The 19,718-nt window shown below is 56.0% G+C and overlaps 1 protein-coding gene across 2 annotated transcripts; it reads right to left on the reverse strand.

Annotated features, from left to right (window-relative positions):
- Positions 1–5,831: 5,831 nt before the first annotated feature.
- CPLANE2 (ciliogenesis and planar polarity effector 2) lies at positions 5,832–16,336 on the reverse strand. Of its 2 annotated transcripts, none has more exons than XM_039509398.1 (6): positions 16,295–16,336; positions 13,964–14,125; positions 12,866–13,018; positions 10,925–11,049; positions 10,114–10,250; positions 5,832–8,087 (listed from the first exon to the last, which is right to left on the reverse strand). In XM_039509398.1, the coding sequence occupies exons 2-6, from the start codon at positions 14,067–14,069 to the stop codon at positions 7,826–7,828; spliced, it is 783 nt and encodes a 260-aa protein (XP_039365332.1). In that variant the 5' UTR covers positions 14,070–14,125; positions 16,295–16,336; the 3' UTR covers positions 5,832–7,825. The 2 variants fall into 2 exon arrangements, with proteins under 2 accessions (XP_039365332.1, XP_039365331.1); XM_039509397.1 differs by lacking the exon at positions 16,295–16,336 and adding an exon at positions 15,175–15,911.
- Positions 16,337–19,718: the final 3,382 nt, after the last annotated feature.

Here is a 19,718-nt window from a genome sequence, read left to right on the forward strand (position 1 = left end):
GGCGCTGAGCCTGCGATGCCAACCTCCGGAGCCTGCTGCCCTGGCCCCCCGGGGGACCAGGCGATAGGACCCTAAAGGGGAGCCGCTGGGGGTCTCGGCGCCAGCCCCAGGGCTGCACTGAGCAGCGTGGGGAGCCCCTGTTCAAAGCATCCCTGCGCCTGGAGGTGGGTGAGGGGTGATGGCAGAGGGAGAAGGCAGCATCGTAATTCCTAGTGAACCAGCAGCTGCGATGGGACCCCCCCTCCTGCCCTGGCACCCCCCGCACCAGAGCTGCCAGGGGAACTGGTCCAGCAGCAGCAGCTGCCTGGCGGTAGCTGGTAATTATAGAGCTCCAATCAGGGCAGGATGTAGGCGCTGCAGCTGGAGGAGGAGACTGGAGTCCTGGGAGGTGTGTGCAGGAGAGGGGGTAGATGGATGCAGCTTTTCCATGCCAGGCAGAGAGCCGCGGACGCAGACCTGCTCTGGTGTGGGGCTGACGTGTCTCTGGGCCCCACATGACACAGGGGGGTCAATGGCAGTGAATTGCACCGCACGGCGGGGAGGGCTGATGAGAGAGAGAATTACACAGCCAAAGGATTAAGGGCTTGTCCCCCTGCTACGTGCAGGAGGCAGCAGCACCTAGTGGTTAGAGCTGCGCTCAACTAACTGGTGCCACAACAGCTTGGAACAGCGTCGTCCCCCCCGTTGGCACAGGATCCCAAAGCGCTGCACACGCTTGATGAATGAAGCTGCACAACCCCTCTCCCCGGGAGGCAGAATCCTCCCCGCTTCACAGATAGGGAAACTGAGGCACAGAGCAGGCACCCACATTCATGGCAAGAATTGAACTCTGACCTCCTGCTTCCCAGGCCAGTGCTCTAACTGCACGGCTACGTGTCTCTCGCTCTAGCCGGGGGCTGGTTACTAGCCCGAGGAGCCACAATGCCTCAAGCCCAGGGGAAGCCAAAAATAAGATCCCCCCTCCCCTGCAGCAAGGGAATGAATTTTAAAACCCCAGTTCACTTTGCTGCGTTTCTGCCCTTTCGTGACGGTTTTGGCCATTTTGTGCAAGGAAAAGAGACGCGTCGGTTTCCGTTTTGGCCGGAGCCACGTCAGTTGCGCTTCCAGGCTCTCCTGCAGCAGGTCGGAGCTGCCGTCTGCGAGCCGGCGTTTTAGAAACGCAGCCTCCATTGGAATCCCGGCCCATGCGCCTCGGGTCTCAGCAGCCGTAATCCTCGGGCCCTCGCAAAGCTCGGACCCAGCCCGCTCCGACGGCAGCTTCCTCCAGGCTGCGTGGAATAGGGCTCTCTGCAGAGGATGCTATTAGTGGAATGACGTCAGTTGCGGTTCCTGCGAGCATCTCTCGGCCTCTCAAGTTTGCGCAAAGTCCTAGTCCCCAGTGCAAAGAGACATGAAATATTAAAGACGCCTCTATGAAAAACACAGAGCGAGAGAAGCCTCTGAAAACAAGAACGCAGGGAGGGAGAAGCAGAGGAATTTTAGCCTCCCAACAGTGGATGAATTAATCTATTCCCCTTCCCACGCTCTCGCTCCCCTGCACCCTGAGGAGAAGACGCTCGTTGCCTGTTGTTTCACATGAACCAGGGTTCATTTCTGGGCCCTGGCACCACGCAGGAGGCCTTGCTCGCGGCCCAGGCTCTGCTCGACAGCAAACGAGCTGACGTCCCCACGTGACGGGGAGGCACTGAAGGCTCCGGTGTGGCACACGGCTGGGAGACGCCGAAATCTGGAGCGACCCGCTGGCTGCGAGCGGCCCAGGCTGATCATCTCAGTTTGATGGCCAAGTGGAGCTGGCTTTGGGCCCAACTGAAGAATGAGGTGGCCGAGCTCAGGCCGCACCCTGCAGTGTCTGTATGAAAGGCTCCGCCACACGGTCTAGCTTGGCCTCAGGAGCAGGTGGAGATTGAGGGGCATCGGCGGAGCTGTGCATGGGGATCCCGGCCTACCCCCCGAGCTGCCACCTCCTACTACTCTGCTCCCCACTGATGCCAGGCAGCGGGCAAAGCACCTGTGATGCAACCCAGCTCCTTCCCTGGGGAATGATCCCTGGGGTGCCCCAACAGCTGGGAAGGATCCGCAGGAGTGGTGGGCAGGCCAAGCTGGCAGGCAGGTGCCAGCGCATGGGCAGGATCCAAATTCAGCTCCAGAGCGTCCCAGCCTGGCAGAGGCCCCCGAGGCTGGAGGAAAGGGCCCTGGGCTGGAGGGAGGGTGGAGGGGCACTTTGCCAGTCCACTTCCCCTCTATTGAGACTGGCGGCACAGGAAGCACGGCTGCAAGGGAAAGCGCTGCAGAGCCAGGCCTGACTAGGGAGGGACAGAGTAATGGGGAGGGATGTAGGGCCCCAGATCCCCCCTCCCCATTGTGGCGGATCTGGAGCGTGGGTTCAGTTCAGATCCTGCTGCCCACGGATCAGCCCCTCCAGTGCTCAGAGAAAGCCCTTTACACACGATTGGCCAGAGCCATCCGCCCCCCTGGGAAGCACAGAGCATCAGCCCCTGATCACAGATGGGGAAACTGAGGCACAGAGAGGGGAGGTGGCTCACCCACGGTCAGACAGCAAGTCAGCGGCAGAGCTGGGAACAGAACCAGGAGCCCCTGGCTCCGTCTCACTACAAAGCCAGCCCGGCCCCACGCGTCTCCTCCAAATCTCTCTAGTGTGCTCCGTGGGCTGGAAATCCTGCTCCAAGAGTCTCTCTTGAGGATTGGGAGCTGAGGGGGCTGCTATGGCCAGTGCTGGCCACAAACTGGCAGGACAGAGGGGCCTGAGAAAACAGGAGTCTGGGGACGGTAGTGAATGTCCAGGGCCTTGCTGTTTCTGTTAGCAGGAGAAATGGACGATACGGGTCAGGTCTTGCTTTGGTGAAATCCTGTTTATTTACACACTCCTGTTCCCTTGGACACAGGCAGGACCTTTGCTCGGAAAGCCCCAAGTCCGAGCCCTCAATCTGTTCTGTGCTCAAGGAGCGGCGTCTCTGCTCCTTCTCCAGGCACACTCAGGACTGCTTCTCTCACCGTCGGCCCGATTTCTCACCTTCCTCGCGCAAACAGCCTGCCAAGCAATGCCCCAGCAACTGCGTTCTTACCAGGCTCAGGGAAGCCCCTCAGATCACATGGCTTCACCCTGCTCAGGCTTTGCCATGCAGACCAGTGCCTTGGACAGTAGCCTCCTATGACTTCTATCACTCCATAACAGGGCATTTAATTGCTCCTCCTATCTTGCCTGAGAGAAGGGCATTTTGTGCACACATCGGCTTTAACCAGGCTTGTTAAAGACCTGCTTGATGGTGGCCACTGACACCCCCGAACAGCTGAGTGCTCCCAACCTTTAGAGAGAGGTTGGCTTGAGCTTGGCTCCAACTCCCAGCAAAGACTCCTGGGTGGAGGGATCTTCCCTGTCTGCCTCTCATCATGGCCCCAGAAAACCCGGACACAGGGAAGGTCTCGGCCTCCATTCTCAGGTCTCCACGCCGTGACAGGGCCCAGCCCGGCTCCGGTACAGGGCAGTAGATCTCCAGGCTGGTGGAGATGCGCAGAGAAAGATGCTCATGTTTCTCTCCCTGGGCCTGCGCTGATTCTCTGCTGCCAGCTGCTGCGGGGAGTGGAGGGCGGGGTGGTGAGGGAGGAGGGGCAGGAGGCATCACTGCCAGTGCGGTTTCCAGAGGGTGCGTCTGTCTCTGCGGATCCTAGCGCCGCGCTGCACGCCAAGGGGCTGCGGCTGCGACCCCCGCGTACAGAGGGGGGGCTGAGGGGCAGACGTCAGAGCCAAAGCTCCCCAGCGAGGTCATTGTGGGGCTTCTCCCCTCCCCTCAAACTGGCCTGTTCGACCTGCCTCCCCCCTCCTCTGCTCTGCCTCATCCCCGCTGGGCGGAGCGCCCCTCCCCCCCCAGCCAAGCTGAAGGAACAAGAAGGGGGAATCAAACCCCCTAGTCCAAGGAGAGGGAAGAGGGCCTAGTGATTAGTGCTCAATTTCCTGTGAGACTTTATCTCTCTGGGCCCATCTGTACAATAAGGACCATTCTGAGGTCCTTAACAGCCCCCCAGCGCCAGAGCATCTGAGCCCCCACAACCTTAACTGGATCTCACACACACACACACGCACGGCCGGGCCAGGCCGGGCTGTTATCCCACTATACAGACGGGGAGCTAAGGCCCAGGGAAGCTAAGGGCAGAGATTCCAAAGGGAGTTAGGCACCTAAATACCTTTGAGGGTCAGGGCCGAAGTGATTTGCCCAAAGTCCTACAGAGCAGGGAACTGACTCCTTGGCCACATCACTGCACTGCTCCATGCCTCAGTTTCCTCTCTCACTCTTTGTCTTGTCTATTTAGCCTGTAAGCTCCTTGGGGCAGGGACTGTCTCGCCATGTGTCCGTGCAGCACCCAGCACACGGGAGACCTGGTTTCAATGGGGCCCTCCAGGGGATATGAAAATAAAACCCCCAGGGAGCCGTGCAGTGGGTTCAGTAGATCTAAGCTAAGTGGCTTTTCCCTTCACTCCCTGTAGACGAGACCGTCTAGACACGACTCCGATGGGTTGGTTGTCAAGATCACTTCACTCCCTAAAATCCTCTTTGCTGAACAAAGCGCCCCAGGAAGCGCCCCCTGTTGGAACCCTCCGCCAGGAGCTAGAAAGTCTGTGCCCAGAAGAGGGACGTGATCGGAGGGGCGAGGCAGGGGCAGGCGCACACGAGACACCGGTGCTGGACCTAGGGGGGCTGCCGCACCCCCTGGCTGGAAGCGGTCTCCAGCACATGCAGGGTTTACAGTTTGGTTCAGTGGCTCTCAGCCCCCCCACTGTACACACTGTTCCAGTTCCCCTGGACATCGCCGATGCCAGGAGCTGAAATGAACAGTGCGTGTTTCCTGGCACAAGCCGGCCTCGTATCTGCGAGTTTGGGTGACAGTCGGCAGACCGTGATCCCCAACACGTTCCGCGAAAGCCGCCCCCGCTTCTCGGGCCATCTGGTGTCTGTATTTGGAGCAATCCTGGAAGGGAGCTCTGGGTCCGATTCAAGGGAGCATTTAAACCCAGTTCCACACCACTCTCATTCCCTCCCCCACAGGCGTCTGAGGCACACACACACACACACACACACACACACACTTCCACAGTTGAAGTTGTAACTTGCTTTCCATTCCAAGCCAGATTTTTGTGGCCTCGCTCCCTTCTCTGGAGTGCCGCACGCGTGATCCTTAGCCGGAGGGCTGGGGTGGGTGAATATTTTGAGGTTAATCACATGAGGTTTCTAAGATCTGGGACTGGAAACCAAAGTGCATTTCCCTCTCGGAGAAGCCATCTCTCTTCAGCTGGGAAGCCGTCTCTCTAAAGTAGCTGGGGGTGGAGGCAGAGTCTGTTTTATTCCCTAGCCTCAAGTGAGGTCTAGGGCTTTGAACGATTTCTGGTTAACTTCCAAACGCTTCCCCCAGCCTTATCTGCTATTTCTGAGCCCTCGCTCAGAGACTGGGGGACTTCACCACCTTTGCCCAAGCGCTCACGGTGTCGGCGAACTCTGCAGCCAAACTGGGTGGTTGCAAGAGCAGCAGATGCCACCTTAACTCTGCCCCTTTACTGTCACCTCTCCTCCCTCACAGGCCTCTCCTCACCAATGGGATGAACCCGTCAGGTGCCACACGAGAGAGATGCAGGCTGCCCCCTTGGCTGGCTGTGGTGTGCACTGTCCGACCGCACAGCCACGTGAGGTGTGTAGAAGGTGCCCTGTAAACTGAGGTATTGGGGTTATGCTTATAAGAAGCACACGGGATCTTTCTCAGGGGAAAAGGCAGTACGCTGCGTTTACTGGAGACACAACAATTAGCATATGCATTCACACACACGCACACACACACACACACACACACACACACACACAGAGTCCCGCCACTCGATGTTATAGTTACCAGTCCAGAGTCCGGATCAATCTAGTGGCCAGCTAGGTCGATCACGGGTAGGGTAGGAGCCGGTTTCTGTTGGTTGCGACATGATGCTCCGGGGAAGTCTCAGCAGGATGAACCCAACATTTCATGGCAAGACACCCTGTTTATATCGTGATTTTCCTTCACTGGGACCAGTTTTGCACCGTTGTGCTGTAATCAATTGTTGCTTGACAACTGCTTGTTTTCTTACATTGTTTTTCTCATCCTTTATCTCGTTCTTTCCTCAAGTCTCTCAGGGAGTTACCCCAGGCTGGCTTTGATCCCAGCTATCTTGTCCTCATTGATAGGTGCCTGTCTCACCTTCAGAGTCGTCAATCTGCCTCCTCTGACATTTCAACAGGGGCATTTGCAGCCTCTTCGGTTCCTCCCTAGAACATCTGGTCCGGCAACGGCCTTCACCCTCATCTCTTAACACTCATTCCTCATTCACACACAACACAGAACTGATTTACACGGAGCATTTGAACAGGAACATCACACTGCAATGCAAGAGATCACGGCGTCCTTTTACTTATTTTAAAATACTAAACCTACAACAAAGTGATGACCCTAAAAGGTCTGTTACTGCCTTGAAATCAGCTCAGATACAGATTCTGGCTGGTGCATCTTTACTAATGGCCCATCAGGCCATTCCTTCCTGCTTTCATGCTACATTATTATTCTTTATCCTTCATTTTAAATTATACAAAATACAAACATAAAATCCTCCTACGACATCGGCTCAGGCACGGGGGTCACAGGCCAGGGGGGTCGGCGCGACAAGGAAAGAGTCGATCTCGAGCGGCTGCGCCTGAAGCGCCACCTTTAGGATACGATCGCCGGTCCGTAGAACCCACCGTTGCAGGGCGCAGAGGTGCTGCTGGGGACAGGGTGGGATGGATATTCCTGCAGGACAACCCAACCAGCACTGGCTTTGCTGGGGGCCGGGCTCCGCCCATGCTGTCAAACCCAGCCACTCATTTTGTGAGCCGGAGTTTTCAGGGCCTGACAGTTACCCGCAGCTCCACTGAGGGCAGGGCTCCATTTTGCCCCCAAAGCAGAGTGTCTTGTGGCCAGGCCACGGCACCCGATGAGGCAGCTCTCCTGTGATCAGCACAAGCAGGGGGCAGCGACTCTCCTCAAGTCCCACACGGGACCTGGACTGCAACCCGACACCTCCATGCCACAGGCAGAGCCAGCGCAGGCTAAACTCCACTCTGTCCTCCCCCCAGAGGATAAACTTCAATTCAATCCACAGAGAGGCGCTATCGACGTTGTGACAGGCCGTGCTCCCTGAGCCCCGATACGAAGGTAACGGGAGCTCCAGAAGTGCCTGCAGCCCAACGATACGTTAGCAATGCCACGTCCGAACGCACAGTGGGCTACGATCCCCCCGGCTCGGCTCGTTGCCTTGGCACTCGCTACCCCGGAGCCCCAAACAACGCTGCAGAAAGTGCTGCCTCTAGTGCCGGCCTCCAATGGCTCCTGTGCCCTGGCACCCGGGATGCTGCTGCCGTCCTGGTCAGCTACAGGGACGTAGGAAGGAGCATGCAGGCTGGACTGGCTCAGATCAAAGCTAAGGCCATGAGTGGTCAGTGATTTTGGGTACCTGGCGTGAGAGGCTGGGGGCTGAGGTGCCCTGACCCCGAGTCACATCAGTGTCAGCTGGGGGTGTTTAGCTCCTCTGGAAATCGGGCTCCCAGAAACAAAGGTCCCCAGATCAATCTGGCGGCAGGTTTGCGTGATGCCAGTGCCGAGCAGGGCGCCTGTGTGATGCCAGTGGGAACGGGGGCTCCCAGATCTGGAGGCTAGAGTGAGTCCTTACATGGCTGCAGCAGAGTCCCACCAAACCAACCTTTGAAAGGCCTCTGGCTCCACCTGCCGGCAGCACCCTGCGTTTTAGCCAAGCTGATTTTCAGCCCAGGGATGTCTCCTCTGTGCCAGGCTGCGGTGCTGGGACGAGGCCGGCCATCACTTGGTCCTGGTACCAGAGGTGCTCCGCCAGCCCGTTCAGCACGTGCGCCACATGCGCCAGCCCAGCGCGGCCGTCCAGGGTCTGCCCGTCGGCCAGCCGGGGCCCGTTCACGCTCTTCATCCGCAGCACGGGCAGGCGCCAGGCTTGCCGGAACTCGGCCAGGTCCCGCTCGGTGACGTCGGCGTGCATGAACTGATCGAACCTGGGCGGGTGCTGTCAAGGAAGCAGCACTCAGCATGGCAGGTGGATGGCAGCAGGACGCCAGCACGGTGCACCACCGGGGCATCGCACCACAACCACCACACGGCTCCAGCCAGATGGGCCACGTTCCGGCCGGGGGTCACCACCAAGTCCTGATGGGAGGAGGCGGCGCAGAGTCCTTCCTCTCTTGGACACGGGGACGGGCTCCTGGCAGCACTGGCCCATTCGCCCAGCTCTCTGCTTGCCACGGGGCAGAGCGACCCGAGTGCCGCTCAAGCCCAGGCAGTGCACGAGAGCTGGGGGGGGCTCTACAGGTCTGCGATTGGCGTGACGGGTGCTACAGGGAACCTGACACAGAACCAGGGACTCTGCCCCACAGGACCCCAGTCACACCCACCCCCGTCATCCTCCAGCAGCCGGACTGCGGGGTCCCATCGGGGGGGCGGGGGGAAGATGGAGGTGCTCTTCCAAGCTCCGCCTACCAGATGAGTCTCGCCCGTGTGAGTGGCTCCGATGAGACCCCACCCACAGAGGACGGGGCACTTGCTCCACACAGGATCGTGCATGTTCCCCGGCACCGCTGGGCTCCTGCAGCTTGGCTCCCCCTTGGGAGGTCTGACTACGCCCGTGGGCTGTGCATAGAGTTGCCAACTTTCTAATCGCAGAAAACTGAACACCCTTGCCCCGCCCCTGCCCCGCCCCTGCCAAGGCCCTGCCCCTTCTCCAAGGCCCTGCCCCCCCTCCCTCCATCCCCCCTCCCTCCATCGCTCACTCGCTCATTTTCTCCGCGCTGGGGCAGGGGTGCAGGAAGGGGTGCGGGCTCCGGCTGGGGCGTGGGCTCTGGTATGGGGCCAGAAATGAGGGGTTCAGAGTGTGGAAGAGGGCTCCAGGCTGGGGCAGGGGGATGGGGCATGGAGAAGTGTGGGCTCCGGCTGGGGGTGTGGGCTCCGGGGTGGGGACGGAGATGTGGGGTTTGAGATGCAGGAGGGAGGTCAGGGCTGGGGCAGGGGGTTGGGGTGTGGGAGGGGTGCGGCCCAGGCAGCTCCTGGGAAGGGGACGTGCTGAGCCCCAACCCCTGGGGAGCTCAGGGAGAGGTACGGGCGTGCAGCTCCGTGGGCCCCGTGTCCCCGCTCCCGCAGAAACACCCCACACCTGGGCTGCAATCTCCTGCTCCCTACTGCAATCAGAGCAGGCACCTCCCAGTTCTGCCTTCCCCGGCTGCAGCCTCGCGAACCTGCCTTCCACGTGTCAGCACTGCTGGACAATAGCAACGTCCCGCCGGCAACCAAGGGGTTGCCAACAAGCAGAATCTACCACAGTTAGCAGTGGTGAGATGAACGGCACAGTTCACACCTCTCCGAGCGACTGCCCCAGGCTCTCTGCAGACTCAGACCTGCAGCAGTGACGCTCCGCTCATGTTTTCGAGGCTTTAATCACAACCTAGTGATGTCACTCCCCTCCTCCCTCCCCATGGAAGCGGAGAATTCTGCAGAACAAGACAGCAGCTTCAGAGAGGTGCAGGTACGGGGTGTGGGTACGTGCTGCCTGTTTCTGAGCCCTGGCCTGACTAGTGCAGTGAGAATGCAGATGTGTCAGTGAGAGTGCCCTCCAACCAATCTCTGATAAGGAGGGAACCAGGAACTCCTGGGTTCTATTCCCAGATTTGTCACTGGCTCCCTGTGTAGCTCTGGGCCAGTCCCTGCCCTGCTCCATGCCTCAGTTTCCCCATCTGTGAAGCAGAGCTAATGATATTGACCCTCCTGACAGATGCCTGTTAGGACCAGTCCCTGTCTGCACAGGGATCTGAAGGTGTAACTACTGTGTACGTGCTAAAAATTCCCAGCTTCCTCTGCAGCATCACAGGAAGCAAACAGCCCTGCCTGTGTCTAGCTAACCCCCACCCCGAGCAGGGGAGGAGCTTCCACTGCTGTGTGAGGCGCATGAGGGTGCCAGGCTGGGAAACCCCAGTGGTCGGTGTCACGAGAAGCAATCGACAGGGTGGAGTGGAGCCAGCGAGTCAAGGATACTTGGAGCCAATCACTATTTTGACGAGGTTTTCGGATCCCTCCGTGACACGGGAGATCTGGCTGGGGAGGTCGTCGAAGGACGAGCGGTCGGTGAAAGAGAAGAGGAAGAGGATGCCGTCTGCCTTCTCCTTGCAGGCCTAGAAGGGGGCGACACTGTGGATGTCAGACGGGGTGCACACAGCTAGTCCCAGCCAGTGCAGGGAGGGACTGGCTAGCAGCCTTACCCCTGCATTGGCACTTACAACCGTGTGATCTGAAACGAGTCATTTCCTCCTGCTGGGCCTTAGTTCCCCCAGGTGTGAAAGGCCAACCAGCATCAGTCCTGGCTAGCACTGGCCCAGCAAGGGTGCCTGACGTGATTTGCACCGAGGCCAGAGGTGCATGAAATGTAAATGAGAATCAGGCCTAAGGAGTTCTAGAGGCATTTCCTTCTGGAGCCAAGCTGCAGGCTGTGTGTCATAGAGGCCCAGCCCCAGGGAGACAAAGGGGAGGGGGGGGGTCTCTGGCCCTGCTGTGAACCCTCAGCGTTACCCCTTCCCTGCCGCCAGCCCATGCTCTCGCTCCTGACAGGGGCCGTTTATTCCTTTAAGAGACCCATTCCTCCCCGGTGGTTTTGCTGTGGTGTAAGTGGGGTGCAGTTTATAGCACCCAGAATGGCTGTTAGAGACAGGCTTACCCCTCCGGCCCAGTTCTGAACATCCCCCAAACTTCGGGGGGCTGAAATCCAGACCCAAGTTCTGTGCTTGGTCAGTCTCAGCTCCCCGGGAGACAGCAGGGCATGGCAGCTTCCCCAACCCCGGGGCTGACTCACAGGCAGGATGTGATCAAATTTCTTCAGAGCTGCTTCTCCGCAGTCCCAGAAGTGGAACCTGAAGATGAGGGCCCTGCCGCTGTCCCTCAGCTTGGCCGGCCAATATACCGTCGTCGTCTGGATCCCTGCAACGAGATCGCCCGCTGCTGTTACCTGCCGAGCTCCTGGAGGGCTGCCAGAGCCCTTTCTTGGGGCTTGGAGGGAGTCACATATTCAGTGGCCAGTGCACAGGAGACGTGGCATCTAATCCTGACTCTGCCAATGACCCCTCGGGACCTTGGGCTCATAATCTCTGGGCCTGTCTCCCCATCTGTGAAATGGATCTGACACGTACCAACCTCACAGGGACATTTTGAGGTGTTATCAAGTGATGCCTGCTACTCTCTTTGAACAGAGGGCCCGGCAGCCATGCTAAGGCAGCAGCGTAGGCCATGGACAGGACTTTGAGCTGGGAGTCACGAGACCTGGGTTCTAGTCCTCTCCATGCCATTAGTTTGCGGCATGTCCTTGGGCAAGTCCCAGCTCTGTCCTGTGCCTCAATTTCCCCACCTGTAACACGGGGAATGTCCCACCGTTGACCAAAGTCACTGGCCTTTAAAGGATGTTTGAGAACAAACAGTTTCCAGGGAGAGAGAGTCTGTGGCTGAGACAGGAGAACGACACAGCGCAACGAATAACGACACTGCTCACACAGACGCCCGAAGAACAACAGCGCTGCACGTATACACCCAGCAACCCGCTGCTGTTCTACCCACCTCACCGCGGCCCTCACTTTCCCGCCAGGAAAGGATTCGCATTTCTGTTTCACAGACGGGGAAATGAAGGCCCAGGGGAAATGAGACGATTTATCCAATGTCGCATGGTAGCAGAATCCTGAAGAGAAGCCAGAGTCTTGAGGCCCCAACTCTCCTCTCGCCACAAAACGCCAACCCCCGGCTTTGGCTTGTGCTGTTATTCTACAGAAGTTGCCCTGTCCGCAAAATACCTGTGTGCTGTGAGCTTCTGGGAGAAACCACTGCACATAGGACTGGATGCTTAACAGGAAGCATCGCGTCTGTATTGGAGAATAGGAGGGAGAGGACAATGAGGCCAGAAAAGAGCATCTGGACATCCGGTCTGACCCCTGAAGTTGGCCCTATTACCACCTGCAGCCAGTTCCAGGCTCCCTGCAGTGCAGCTGCCCCGACTTCTCACTTGCAGTGGGAAGAACTCCTTCCTGCTTCCTTGCTTGAAGGTTTTCTTCCCAAGCCGCTGCTCGGTTCCAGCCACCTGCTGAGACGGAGGGAGACCCGTCCTCCTCACCCACCCCCGTGGTGTCTGTGCTCCGGACACAATAGCAGAACCAGGAGGAAGACACCCAAACCCAGCTGGGTTTCAAATAACCGTGTTAAGGAGCTAGATACACACAACCCGAGCTCCACAGATACATGGGGGCTCTGGTAGGTTCTGGTGGCTTCTGCTATAGACGACAGGGAGGGCTCCCAGGCAAGTTAAAGGGACACCACCCAATATGCCTCCAGCCCATGCTCTCACTCCTGACAGGGGCCATTTATTCCTTTAAGAGGCCCATTCCTCCCCAGTGGTTTTGCTGTGGTGTAAGTGGGGTGCAGTTTATAGCACCCAGAAGGGCATTTAACACCTGCTGTTAGAGACAGTAGCCAGGCAGCTCATTGACAGCAGGGCCCTGGCCCAGAGCAGACCAGCATGGGGCTGACCCAGCATGGGTAAGGAAACCCCTCCTGGCTCCCTCTCCTCTATGGCTGCCTCTAAGTCATCGCTTGGCTTAGAGCAAGGTGTCCTGCTGCTAGTGATCTCCCGAGCAGTTCCCAGGAAAGCGCCGCCTCCCAAAGAAACAATCCCCCGTCCTGTCTTGCTTCTCCCCCATGCTGGGAAGGGTCTCACTCCCTGTCAGTGGCCCTTTGCCGCCCTCCAATCAATCACCTGTTGTTTCATGATGCGCACTGGGCACCTCCAGGCCAGCCAGCTTGGCCACCATTGCGGTTTTACCCACGCCGCTTTTCCCAGAGACAAAAATCTTATAGCTGGCAGTGTCGGCGGCCATCTGCGGGGGGAGCACTGGCCTTTCAATCAGCCCTGGAACGAAACAACGGAACTCGTCAGCGGCCCTACATCCCCCACCCAAACTTCCACAAGAAGCAGTTTTGTTTTGAGATCCCGGCTCTCCCAGTCCCCAGTTAAGGGATCAATCTCTCCACGCACCCCAAGTTGGCCGGGTTTTAACTTATTTACCCCAGAATGACCCATTTTCTATCCTTCATAGATCCATTGAAGTAAAGTCCAGACGGGCCCATTATGATCATCTAGCCTGAGCTCCTGTATGACACTGGGTGCAATTCTCTGGCCTGCGAGTCCTGCATCAAGCCCAGAACTTCTGCTTGGGCTGGAGCATATCTTTCCAAAAGACACCCAGGTGGAATTTACAGGCCTACCAAGGGATGGAGACTGCACCCCGTCCCTATGTACGTTCTGCCAACGGCTAGTGGCCCTCCGCCCTGTTACAGAACTGCCCCGTATTTCTAGTTAGCTTCCAGCCCCTGGCTATAGCACACCCTGTCTCGTATGTAACTACGTAAAGCGTCGGGGGACGCCGCGGGCATGGAGGGGAACAAGGGCTAGTAGCGGGAGCTGGACACTGAGTCCCAATGGTGGGCTCTGTCCCTGGCTCTGCTACTGACCTACTGACTGGGCTTCAACAGGACACTTCCCCTCCCTGGGCCTCACTTTTGCCGTCTGTTAAGTGGGGATAAGGAAATTGAAACCCAGAGCCTAGAACTCCTGCTCCCCAGGCCCATTCAATAACGTCTATAAATGATCTGTTGCTGAATTTGCAGTTTTATTTCCCCAGTGGTACCCAAAATCGGTGGCCAATCAAAGCCTCAGTGGGAGGCAAAGGCACTCAGAAGCCTGATTCCCATCATTTTCCTCCATTACTGCCGCTTAAGCATGTCCCACAGAGTCGTCTCGTCTCACCAGCTGCCTCTAGGGCCTGCAGCGGTGATGGGTGCAGAGAGGACTCACCGAAGAATTTCCGCTTGTTTTTCCGCAGGATGGTGGCCAGGTACTCTTTGCCCTCTGGGGACTTGTGCCAGTCTGGGACGATCACAGATCCAGGGGAAACTGCCATCTCTGGCCAGGTGGCTGCGAGAGTCAGTGTCTGCTACTGGACCATTGTCAAAAAATCTGTGTAAGAAGAGAGAAGGGAAAGGAATTAAATCTGTGGATAATAAATTTACTACCAAACAAAAATACAACAGGTTTACTCTGATTTATGACCACGAGCAAATTATTTCCTTCTCCGTGCCTCAGTTTCTCCTCCCACCCTTTGTCTAGGCTGTAAGCTCTTTGGAGGCAGGGACTGTGTCTCACTATGTGTCTGTGCAACTCCTAGCAGAAAGGGGCCCTGATCTCAATAGGGACCTTTAGAGGCTACTGGAATATAGACAATTAATAAATAATAATAATAATGGGGTTAATTTAAGAGAGAACCGGCAGCTATCAGATAGCTCTAAGGGAGTTAGAGCAGCCTGGTGGACTGACACCAGACTGGCACTCAGGAGAATGGGATCGTATTCCCAGCTCTCCCACCAGACAACCTTGGGCGAGTCCCTTTGCCGTTCTATGCCTCAGTTTCCCCTTCCATAAAATGGGGCTAATGATACTGAACTCTTTTGTGACACGCGTGGAGCTCTACTCATAACAAGTGCTATGTAAGAGCTCAGGATGATTATTACTACTCCAGACCCCAGGCTTCCAAAGCAGAGATGATGCCTTATATATCTGTGACTGCTGGCAAGGCGGCCTAGGCCACTCTTTTGTTTGTGTTTATTTAAATACGGCTACATAAAAACATTGGCTCTGTCACAAACAGGACTCGAGGGCTGGGAAATCCTGGAATCGCCCCGTTTTACAGATGGAATTTCTTTTGGTGCATTTAGCACTGGTGTCCGGGGCTAGACTGACCGCTTGGAAGAGAGGAGTTCTCTAGCTAGCCCTGCACACTTCTCAAGAGAAAGCTGGGGGAGCAGAACGTAGTTGCTTGTAGCCTAGCGGGAACGTGGCCAGGACAATGGGAGTAACTCCTGGAAAGTGCCAGGGGACCCTTCATGGTGGCAAGCGCTCAGGACCGTGCTGTGTACTGCTACGGAAGGAGCAGAAAGATATGCCAAAGCCCTGATTCCATGCCGGTTCCGAGGGAATAATGCCACCCAGTGAATCACTAGCACCACTACCTGCTGCTCCTGGGTGTTCCTGGAAGCGCTCCCATCCAGACACTGCCTTGGCCTGGCATGGAGATGGAATTTCACAACACAAGGTGGTTTTGCTGAAGGCCATAACAATGAATATATGCGATTCTTCGTTGGGGGCCCTGCCCAGGGTTTTGCAAGCATTCCCGGTACTAGCACAGCAGTCACAGCGGCTGTACACCCAACCTCACGTGCGCCTCTCAAAAGAAGGAGAAAGTCTAAATGCTTTGATCCCCTTCTTAAGGAAAAAGGCAACTGATCAAAGCAAAGAAACTAACAAGCTGGGAACAGATGTGTTAGCTGCATAAATTATTCCTCTGCCAGCTGCTGGACTGATTTTCTAGACATTCAACAGAGTCGATGGCAAACAATCAAGCCTAGACCTGCTGATGTGTGGGGTCTATTCTTCTTCATGCACAGACTGAATGCTGGCCTCCCCCTCACACCACACATTACCCCTCCCCACCACATTCAATCCTATGCTACTGCGCAGTGTTACTGTGCATTGTTACACAGCTGCCACGTTGCACCCCAGAAGTGGATGCATTTCAGTGGCAGGTGAAGTGTTTCTCCCCTCCACGTAAAGTGCCTCGGACACCTCAGGCTGGAACACACGACCTGTTATTAACCCACTGACGTGATGATCGTTTTCCCACAGGTGTCATCGCTGGCTCATGTTCTTACTGACCCAATGTTATTCATCCCTCCTCCCTCTGGGAGGAAACGCCATGTGGGTGCGTCTCAGGCTCTGTTCACCTCCCCCCGCCCCCGGTCTCAGGGGCAGAGGAAAGCTCGGGGGGCCCTTGGTAGGTGCCAGCCCCTCACAATGACACGGCCGCCCCTGCGGGGGAGCGGGCGGCGGTTTGCAAAGGGGAAGGGGGTGGCGAGCGGTGCCAGGCCCCGTGGTGCAGATGGGGAAACTGAGTCACGGAGCAGGGAAAGGCGGGGGCCGGGGTCACACAGCAAATCCGTGGCAGAGAAACGGGGGCAGGGGCAAAGGCCCCCAGCCTCCCGCGGAGTGTCGCCCCCGCCCGGGCAGCGCCCCGCCCCCGCCCTGCACAGCCGGCGCTGCCGCTTTAAGGGGGCCCCGGTCCCCCGCTCTCACCTGCAGGCGCTTCCGCCTCGCCTGCGTGTGACCTCAGCGCGCACGGCCCCGCCCCGCCCCCTGAGCGCGCTCCCACGCCCAGCCCCAGCTCGGTAGCGGCGCATGCGCGAGGGCTGCTCCAGCCCCTGCCTGGAGCACGCGGGGCCGGGCAGCGAGGGGAGCCCCCGCGCGCAGGGCAGCCCCGCCCCACTGCTGGGAGCTGCCTGGGTCTGCACCGGCCTGCACCCCTTGGCGCCGGGCGCGCCCAGCTCCTGCCCCAGCGGAGGAACGTGGCTCTAGCTCCAGGTGGAGCTTAAAGCTTTGCCCAGACACTCACCCCATCAGCCTTTGCTACTGGCCCTCCCCGGGCCTGGTTCAAGGGAGACCAGCGGGAGCTGCTGCCACCTGTGCCACCCGCAGAACGTGACGCAGCCGTGACAGCTGGGCAGAACTACCTAAGAACAGGCAGACTGGGTCAGACCAAAGGTCCATCCAGCCCAGTCTCCTGTCTACCGACAGTGGCCAATGCCAGGTGCCCCAGAGGGAGTGAACCTAACAAGCAATGATCAAGTGATCTCTCTCCTGCCATCCATCTCCATCCTCTGACGAACAGAGGCTAGGGACACCATCCCTGCCCATCCTAGCTAATAGCCATTAATGGACTTAAATTTATCCAGTTCTCTTTTAAACCTCATGCATCTGATGAGATGGGTATTCACCCACGAAAGCTCATGCTCCAATACATCTGTTAGTCTTTAAGGTGCCACAGGACTCTCTGCTGCCTTTTAAATCTTGTTCTAGTCCTAGCCTTCACAACCTCCTCAGGCAAGGAGTTCCACAGGTTGACTATGCGCTGTGTGAAGAAGAACTTCCTTTTAATTGTTTTAAACCCGCTGCCCATTAATTTCATTTGGTGGCCCCTAGTTCTTATATTATGGGAACAAGTAAATAACTTTTCCTTATTCACCTTCTCCACACCAATCATGATTTTATAGACCTCTATCTTATTCCCCCCGCCCCCGCCTTAGTCTCCTCTTTTCCACGCTGAAAAGTCCTAGCCTCTAATCTCTTCTCAGAGGGGCTCCATTCCAAACCCCTAATCATTTTAGTTGCCCTTGTACTGGCAATTAGAAAAAGTTCAGAAATCTTGTTTGAGACGAGGCCACATCTGTACACAGTATTCAAGATGTGGCTATACCGTGGATTTATATAAGGGCAATAAAATAGGGATAGAGAATAAGACAGAGGCTTTTTAAATGATTCCTAACATCCTGTTTGCTTTTTGACTGGGCAATGGAGGTGATCTCTGTGCACTGTCCTAGGAAGCCAAAGCTTTGCCCTTTCACTGTTCACAGGTAGTGACTATTAGGGTGCACACTAGTGATTTATCACCCTATCTCCACCCAATGCCTCTGTCCCCTTCCTTGACACATTCAGCACATTTTCCAGTTTGTATTACAGTAGAGCCTAGGGATCCCCCTCTGGACTGAGAGCCCAGCGTGGAGGGTGCTGTACAAAAGAGTCCATCTCCGAAGAGCTCAGACTAAGGTCACCTCATCTGACCTCCTGCCCACTGCCAAGCCACAGAACCTCACCCACTGTAGACAAACAAAAGCTCTGCAGGCACTAGCATTAGTAATACCACAACATGCTATTTATCTCAGCAGCTTTAAAAGTAGGGTTGCCAGCAGTCCTGTTTTCAACTGCCATGGTGCCTTCTGAAAGGTCTGAATTGGTTACTATATGGTTCTGAAAAGGGAGGAAAAATTGCACTCAGGGCCTGTTTCTGAGATGCCCTGAAGTGAATGGGGCTCAGCGCATCACTGGGGGAGCTCAGGACCTCTGAAAATCAGTCACCCAGCACCCCATGAGACAAAGGGGTGCCTGATAAACTTGATCTCAAGTTTTCACTGTATTTGGACATGGTGCCCCTGTGCAAGACTGTAGGTGAGATTTTAGAGCGGCTAAGCAAGTTGGATCCTGATCTTGCACCAATCAAGTCAATGGGAGCTTCACCACTGAGATCACTAGGCCCCAACTCCCACTGAATGGGAATTGAGTGCCCAAATCCCTTTGGCTCCTTTGAAAATCACCAACCTCTGTCATTTTAGTTATTTCAAAGTTGTATTGAACTCTTTATTAAGGGGCACCTGAGAAATTCGAAAAAGAGAACTCATGGTGTGAGGGCATAGAGGCCTCACAAGGCATAGGATCAGAGATAAACAAGGTACACAACCAACCAAAGGATGTAGAGGATCTCATAGTGGGAATTCCCCGACTCCGGCACACTTACTCAAAGGAATCGAATTGTCCTCTTGTAAGGGAAGGCAGTGCAACAAAACACAGATACATTTAACCAAAACAATTGAGAAACTCCTCCCCCTCTCAATTTAAATCTCAAAACTTAACCCTTAAGGCTTGTTTGACATCTGTCAAACGCATAGCAACAAGCCCTTAGGACAAGGGGAGGGACAGGACAGCGGGAGCAATATTTGGGAAGAAAACCACTATACAGAGTTTACATGAAAGCTAGATTTAAAACCCAATCATTTAAAACCAATTGCCAGCCAGCTTTTTATCAGTATTTATTTGTTAAATTGCTAAAAATTCGTTGGGGGAAAAACATTAACAAAAATGAAATTTACACAGATTTAAATATCAATGAAATCCATTTTCATTCCTACACTTGGATGAGCCTAAAATGACAAAGTCATCCTGCACGCCTGAGTCACAGCACCAGCTACACTGGATCACACTTTGTGCGCATTACATGACACCTGTTCGTTTGGGGACAGGATGGGGGAGGATATAAAGACCCACGTTTCTGTCACTCAGAGAGACCACTTTGGGAGCCATGTTGAAACCATGCAGAACATGCCTTCTGCAACACACACAGGGCAGAGGAGGGAAAGGCAAAGGGGCTAATTTCTCTGTTCCTCGGTCCTTCCACTCCAGTCTGCTGACTTAGCAGAACATGAATATGTTGGTAACGAGGCCACAAATGAAGCAAAGCAGTGAAACATCATCATGCCAGGATCACCACACGGACTAGAACAGATGGAAATATGAATTGGGAAATGCCACAAGCAAGACTGGAAAGACCCCCTTACGGTTTCCATGTGGCTTGCAACCCGGTATGAAGCTATTATGATCATTGCCTATAGAATTACCCAGACCACTTCCTATGTCACTTTGTACAGTTTTATCTTGTGCAGCGAACTTCAAGCACTTGAGGGCTGGGGCATGACGTGTGGTGGGGGAAGGGTATAAACCCCCGAGTGACAGACATCAGTGTCAATTCACTAGCAGTTGGCTTTTTAAAACTTTCAGTTTTTGCTCTCAAACCACCCTGGGTGAAAGACAGACGTGCAAATGAAACACGTCAATCTCATCCTATATAGGGAAATCCCACTGGAGTTCTGATCAAGCTGGGGCAGAGGAGGGG

The sequence above is a fragment of the Mauremys reevesii genome, linkage group 21 (assembly GCF_016161935.1).
Source record: "Mauremys reevesii isolate NIE-2019 linkage group 21, ASM1616193v1, whole genome shotgun sequence".
NCBI lineage: Eukaryota > Metazoa > Chordata > Testudines > Geoemydidae > Mauremys > Mauremys reevesii.

Coding starts and splice junctions, on each gene's coding strand:
- CPLANE2 (XM_039509398.1), bottom strand. CDS start 14,069: ATGGCAGTTTCCCCTGGATCTGTGATCGTCCCAGACTGGCACAAGTCC. Junction 13,019..13,963: donor AAACAAGCGGAAATTCTTCG/GTGAGTCCTCTC, acceptor GTTTCGTTCCAG/GGCTGATTGAAAGGCCAGTG. Junction 8,088..10,113: donor AAAATAGTGATTGGCTCCAA/GTATCCTTGACT, acceptor GCACCCGCCCAG/GTTCGATCAGTTCATGCACG.